The sequence below is a fragment of the Asparagus officinalis genome, chromosome 8, assembly GCF_001876935.1.
Source record: "Asparagus officinalis chromosome 8, Aspof.V1, whole genome shotgun sequence".
Lineage (NCBI taxonomy): Eukaryota > Viridiplantae > Streptophyta > Magnoliopsida > Asparagales > Asparagaceae > Asparagus > Asparagus officinalis.
The window spans coordinates 64,811,829-64,819,141 of NC_033801.1; the positions used below are offsets into that span (position 1 = coordinate 64,811,829).

At 37.2% G+C, this 7,313-nt stretch overlaps 1 protein-coding gene across 1 annotated transcript; it reads right to left on the reverse strand.

Moving 5' to 3' along the window:
• LOC109821317 (pentatricopeptide repeat-containing protein At5g15340, mitochondrial-like) lies at positions 2,971 to 3,387 on the reverse strand. The gene has a single exon (XM_020387506.1). The coding sequence runs from the start codon at positions 3,385 to 3,387 to the stop codon at positions 2,971 to 2,973; it is 417 nt and encodes a 138-aa protein (XP_020243095.1).

Sequence of the window (7,313 nt, forward strand, 5' to 3'; positions counted from 1 at the left end):
TTTTAGTCTTTTAGAGTTGTATTTCTTTTGGAGGTTGAGTGTCTATATTCTTTTCAGTTTACTCTTATATGTTAGAGACTCATTGTTTTTATTCTAGTTTTTTAGATGTACTTTCTTTTCTTTTGTTAGAATATAATTAAAGTTATTATTGGATATCTCTTCTCTCTATTGTATTCCTTGTATTATTATCTTGATATATCTGCTTATACCCACACTTCTTATCTTGACATCTACTAGAGCGATATTAATGTGATGATGAAACATGTTTATGCACAATGTTAGGTGCATGACAGGTTTGACATCTTTGGGTTCACCTTGGACTTCAGCATTGTGTGAAACCAGGGACGTCACAAAAGCAATCCCGTACCTCTTTGGAAAAATTACAGTTCAGAAAGATGTGCTCATGGTTTTCCAAAGCTAGTTTACATATGGAACAGAGAGAGATCCCATGTCCAGCCTTTTCTGCTGAGGTTGTCTTTAGTATTCAGTTTATAAATAAAAAGAAACCAAAGGAAGAATTTGACTTTTCTAGGCAAGACATTATTCCATATAAGAGAATGATATGAACTATGAATACCACAATTATTAAGAACATTATGCAGAGATTTCGCAGTACAAACACCAGTTTTATCTAGAGGCCATGATACTTGATCCAATTCCATATTTAGTATTCAATTTTATTAACAAATAGAATTTTAACCAGATGTGTATTCGATTTGTTTGCTTATCAAATATTCGTTTAAAATTCGATCGCTTATAATTTGTATTATTACGAATATGATGTTATATTTTCAACATGCTTATATTTTCTACTTAAGTTCTATATACTAAGTTTGAGAGACTTAAATAATCTTAAATTAGTTTTCTAATGAAATATTTGAATTAAATATATATGGATCACTATTCCAAAGGGATAATTTTCATTTATAAATTTAATATTATTTAAAAATTAAATTCTTTAGAAAAATGAAAATACTTTGATATTTGATAAATATACATGAATATTTAACAAATATTGAGTATTCGAGTTCGAATTTGACAAACTTTGGATGCAGATATTTGAATTCGCATTCAAATTCAATAACTTTAAATAAATATAATTATGAGGATCTTAGTATCCGATTTGATTCGATCATTTACCATCCCTAATTGCAATACGCTCAAATCAAATCTATGCAAATCATCAACTTCCACTTAGGACATTATTTAGCTATATATAATAATTGAGTCTATTATTTTTAAAACCCAACAAATGCCAAAATATGATCCAAAATATCTCGATCGCATTATTATTTTTTTAGTACATTTCATTACTCCTATTTAATTGGATCTATTTTTCTATTACATCCTCTCCGATTCATTTCATTTGCGCTGAGGAGTAAGCCAGGCTTTCCAAATGAGGATAGTTAACGTATAAACTCATATGAATAGGGGTTTGCATGTGAAGTAATTTGGTCAAAGGTGTTTTCTAAGAAAACCATGGGCAATGGGGAGCCTGACAAAATTTCTCTCCCTCTATTTTTTGGGTTAAGTTCACAAACCCTCATGAAATTTGGGGGGGATTGCACATAACCCAGTAAACATTGTTTATCTCACATAATCCCCTAAATTATGGGGTGTCTCACAAAACTCCCTTAAAATTTAGCTAACCTCACATAGCCTTACTTGCCTATAATTTGCAAATAACTAAAATTTTCTTAAGAGGAAAAAACTTAAAGTTTAGGGGAAGGAATATGTTGCCGGTGATAAAGTTTAGAAAATTTTCACTCAAAGACATTTTAGTTATTTGAGAATTACTGGCAAGGGGGTTAAGTGAGATGGCAGCTCACACGGATTAGTGCGTACGCATTTTCCGATCTGAGGGAATTTTTTGCAAAACTCGCACACGTTGAAAGGATTCTCGTGATCACTTTTCGTTTTCACCCTTTCCCATTTATCGAGGCTCACTTCTCCTGATACTTCTCCCCAGCATCCCTCAGATCGTTCCCAAATCCCTCAGATCGTGTGCTTCCCTAACAAAAATCCCCAAATCCCTCAGATCGTTCCCAAAAAAATCCCCCAAATTCTTTCCCACAATTAGCTTCAGCTCCTCGCGATCTCGGCCTCGTCAGCATCGGTCGGAAATCCCAACATCCTTCCGACGTCGAACCTTCATCTCCCCCGCGATCTCGGCCTCGTCAGCTCCGTCGAAGCAAGCGTCGGTCGGAAATCTCTGGTTGCAGGTATATTGAATTAAACCATACAGCGGGTGAAGTTATATTGGGGGAAATGTGATAGTAACGCTCATCTAAATTCATTTCTAGGAAATTTTATTATGTATATTCTAGTGGAAAGTTTTAATCTTACAGCTGGCAATTGAGGATAACTGCAAATGCGGTTGAAAGATTGACATAATAAATAAATGAATGTGGGGATATTTGTGGTTGTATTTTGGTTGTAGAGAGAGACTTGATGAATGGACGAATGCAAGGATTCACAATAGAGCTGTAGGATCTTCTTTGTTTGTCTCTGGTTGTATTATTGCTTTCTTTGTTTCGTCTCTGGATGACTTCTTTTTTGCAAATTTGAGCGTTTCTTTTATCATTAATTTTTGCAGTGTGCTTGAGGAGGGATGCTGCTCGGCTTTGTTCATCACAATCATAATTGAACATAACAATGCATGGTTTGAGATTGATCAGTGAATTATGAATATAATCCCATATTAACAGGTTTAATAATACGTGGAATGTGAGAAGCTGCCTCTGGCGTTGAAGGATATGAGTTAACATTTTAAAGGACAATACTTGGGAGTCCTAATAAAGAACATTCCAATCCTCAGCCTGAGACCTCATATCAATCAAAACATATAATGGTTGGTCGTTAACTCTTGTCTGCACATCAACCATTTATCTAATGATGAAACCCCGACTTTCTCACCGTTGCTGGCAATTAAATTCCCTCAGGAGAGCCAAGACCATATTTTTCATCTCATCACCAATAATCATCACAGGAACATCGTCCATGCTTAAAACATTGAAAGCGATTACGATCCCTAATTATAATTTCTCGCTTATAGATATCAGAAACCAACTCCATAGCCAAATGACAGTCAGAACATATCCGAAGGTTCTTAAATACACGCAAAGGCACACCCGGTTTAGTACAAACAAGACCAAAAGCGACTGCAAGCCTTTCACTATGCAACAAAAGAGCCTGTTCTCTTTGCTCTCTCGCATCTCCATTCTCTAAAAAACCATCCTCAACACGAGAAATCTGAGAAGCTGCATTCGGAAAATACCTCAGCTGAATTATGAACATAACATTGCATGGTTTGAGATATGCTGAATCATTGGTAATATGTGGAACCTTTGATGATCCAGTCTGCTTCTCCTTCCTCGCTTCGTACATACATAAAACCCAACCACTTACTCACAAACTGATGTCTAGTATAACAAGAGTACATACATAAAACCCAACCGCTTACTCACAAACTGATGTCTAGTATAACAAAAGTACATACATAAAACCCAACCACTTCTCACAAACTGATATCAAAAGCATTAACCACATGGAATAACAAGAGTACATACATAAAACCCACCAAGCAAGGCCATAAGCTGAGAAACATAGTTTAGTTACAACAGATATTATACATCAAGTAGGAGACAACAAATTCCTGCATCTATCTGCTGAAAACATCACGTCTGCAATTTTCATTCTTGAATACAGTACCTACAAGGAACGTGTAACAAGTATACATCAGATGTAATCTAATTAGTAGATGTAATCTGAAACAGAAGGTAACAATTGGATGATGAGCATGTCATTAAAATGACCAATAGATATCACAGTACCCATAAGAGCGAACTAAATCTGGCAAAATAGAAGCATGTAGAAGACCGTCTTCATAGGAGCCCATCATCCCCATCTTCACTTGATGACTCATTACTTTCTCATATATATATATGAGAAAGTAAGGGGCTTTTGTGTAAAATTGTTAGAGGGGTCTAATAGCATAAATACACATCAAAACCTCCCTTATCTTCAACTCTTCAGTCCGTCCTCTGTATCCATGTTTGCGTCAAAAGTTGGTTTTGTCATGGAATTCATTATATCTTCAGTCGATTACAATAAATTCAAAAGAAATAGCTTTTTTATAAGACTTCTTTTACACAACAAAATAAAAATTACAACTCTTGGGAAACAAACGCAGGATCGTTGTTTGGATCACTGCTTGCGTGGGATCTTTGCCTGTGCCGGGGGTGCGTTAGCCCGTGGACCACCAAATCACAGATTCTGATCGAATCGTGAGGGGTTTATGATTCTGACTTCGTTTATCGAAGTGAGAACTTGAAACGATATCTTATCAAGGTAAGATAGTCGTTCTTCTTGAAATCAAGTCAAAGCCTGAATATCAAGGAGTTGCCAGAAGCTCGAGTACTCTGCCCTCTCTGCTCTGGAATCAGCCTATGGATGCTCTCTGATCAGCCTCTGGATGCTCTCGCCTTCGGGGGGTATTTATAGCCCCTAGGAACAGTTGGCAGAAAACAAAATCGCGAGACAGCATTTGCTGTCTCGTGTCTCGCTGGCCGAGACAGTGTTTGCTGTCTCGCCCAGCGAGACAGTAAATTTGCTGTCTCGCCCAGCGAGACAGTAAATACTGTCTTAGAAAACGAATAGTCCTGACAGTTTCTCGCTGTAACTGCCTTCCCACGTTTTAAACTCCGTTATTCTGGTGGTTATTAACGTGATTCTCGCCCAGGAAATTGCGTAGAATGGTTTGTGAATGGCTTCAATCCTTGACTTCTTCATCTTTTAGCCTATTCAGTGCTTTGTAGAATAGCTAAAATTCCTCCGGTGCTGCGTTTATCGCGTGGCCGTTGTCGAAGTCTCAAATTAAAACTGCTGTCGAAGAATTTGAGAAATAGTTTATACTCATATACTATATTGGAGTGTTCGGGAAATAGTTTAACCTCATATACCCGTTGGGAGATTATCAGGTTATTCTTAAGAATATTTTGAGTAATATTCTCCAGAAACTTCCTGTTGAGATTAGGGAAATAGTTTAGACTCGTATACCTATTGGAGTATTCTGGTCTCTTGTTTGTTGGTAGAGATGAACCCGATGATGGAGAGGAAGAATTTTATATTCTATCTCCTGGTCTCTTGTTTGTTGGTAGAGATGAACCCGATGATGGAGAGGAAGAATTTTATATTCTATCTCCTGGTCTCTTGTTTGTTGGTAGAGATGAACCCGATGATGGAGAGGAAGAATTTTATATTCTATCTCCTGGTCTCTTGTTTGTTGGTAGAGATGAACCCGATGATGGAGAGGAAGAATTTTATATTCTATCTCCTGGTCTCTTGTTTGTTGGTAGAGATGAACCCGATGATGGAGAGGAAGAATTTTATATTCTATCTCCTGGTCTCTTGTTTGTTGGTAGAGATGAACCCGATGATGGAGAGGAAGAATTTTATATTCTATCTCCTGGTCTCTTGTTTGTTGGTAGAGATGAACCCGATGATGGAGAGGAAGAATTTTATATTCTATCTCCTGGTCTCTTGTTTGTTGGTAGAGATGAACCCGATGATGGAGAGGAAGAATTTTATATTCTATCTCCTGGTCTCTTGTTTGTTGGTAGAGATGAACCCGATGATGGAGAGGAAGAATTTTATATTCTATCTCCTGGTCTCTTGTTTGTTGGTAGAGATGAACCCGATGATGGAGAGGAAGAATTTTATATTCTATCTCCTGGTCTCTTGTTTGTTGGTAGAGATGAACCCGATGATGGAGAGGAAGAATTTTATATTCTATCTCCTGGTCTCTTTTTTGTTGGTAGAGATGAACCCGATGATGGAGAGGAAGAATTTTATATTCTATCTCCTGGTCTCTTTTTTGTTGGTAGAGATGAACCCAGAATCGGAGAGGAAGAATTTTATATTCTATCTCCTGGTCTCTTGTTTGTTGGTAGAGATAAACCCGGAATCGGAGAGGAAGAATTTTATATCCTATCTCCTAGTCTCTTGTTTGTTGGTAGAGATAAACCCAGAATCGGAGAGGAAGAATTTTATATTATATCTCCTGGTCTTTTTTTTCGTTGGTAGAGATAAACCCAAAAATCAGAGATGAAGAATTTTGTATTCTATCTCCTGGTCTCTTGTTTGTTGGTAGAGATAAACCCAGAATCGGAGAGGAAGAATTTTATATTCTATCTCCTGGTCTCTTGTTTGTTGGTAGAGATAAACCCAGAATTGGAGAGGAAGAATTTTATATTCTATCTCCTGGTCTCTTGTTTGTTGGTAGAGATAAACCCAGAATCGGAGAGGAAGAATTTTATATTCTATCTCCTGGTACAAAGGAAATTTGAAGTGGGATTTCTATTCAGAGAATCTGAATAAGGTTTGATCAATTGAAATTTGAAGCAATCCTAACTTTTATAGGTTTGATTGCGCAAATCGAATGTGGACCTCTTGTTCATGGAAGGAATCAAGAGGGGATTTTGGCTTTGGTCCTAACTGTTTAAAGGTTTGACCAAGATGGGAATTTGAGACGATCCTAACTGTTTAAAGGTTTGATCGTTCAATTTGTGGACCTCTTGTTCATGGAAGGAATCAATAGGGGATTTTGGCTTTGGTCCTAACTGTTTAAAGGTTTGACCAAGATGGGAATTTGAGACGATCTTAACTGTTTAAATGTTTGATCGTTCAATTTGTGGACCTCCCGTTCATGGAACAAATCGAGAGGGGATTTTGACTTTGGTCCTAACTGTTTAAAGGTTTGACCAAGATGGGAATTTTAGACGATCCTAACTGTTTAAAGGTTTGATCGTTCAATTTGTGGACCTCTCGTTCATGGAACGAATCGAGAGGGGATTTTGGCTTTGGTCCTAACTGTTTAAAGGTTTGACCAAGATGAAACTTTGAGACGATCCTAACTGTTTAAAGGTTTGATCGTTCAATTTGTTGACCTCTCGTTCATGGAACGAATCGAGAGGGGATTTTAGCTTTGGTCCTAACTGTTTAAAGGTTTGACCAAAATAGGAATTTTGAGACGATCCTAACTATTTAAAGGTTTGATCGTTCAATTTATGGACCTCTCGTTCATGGAACGAATCGAGAGGGGATTTTATCTTTGGTCCTAACTGTTTAAAGGTTTGACCAAGATGGGAATTTGAGACGATCCTAACTGTTTAAAGGTTTGATCGTTCAATTTGTGGACCTCTCGTTCATGAAACGAATCGAGAGGGGATTTTGGTTGTGGTCCTAACTGTTTAAAGGTTTGACCAAGTGGAAACTTTGAGACGATCCTAACTGTTTAAAGGTTTGATCGTTCA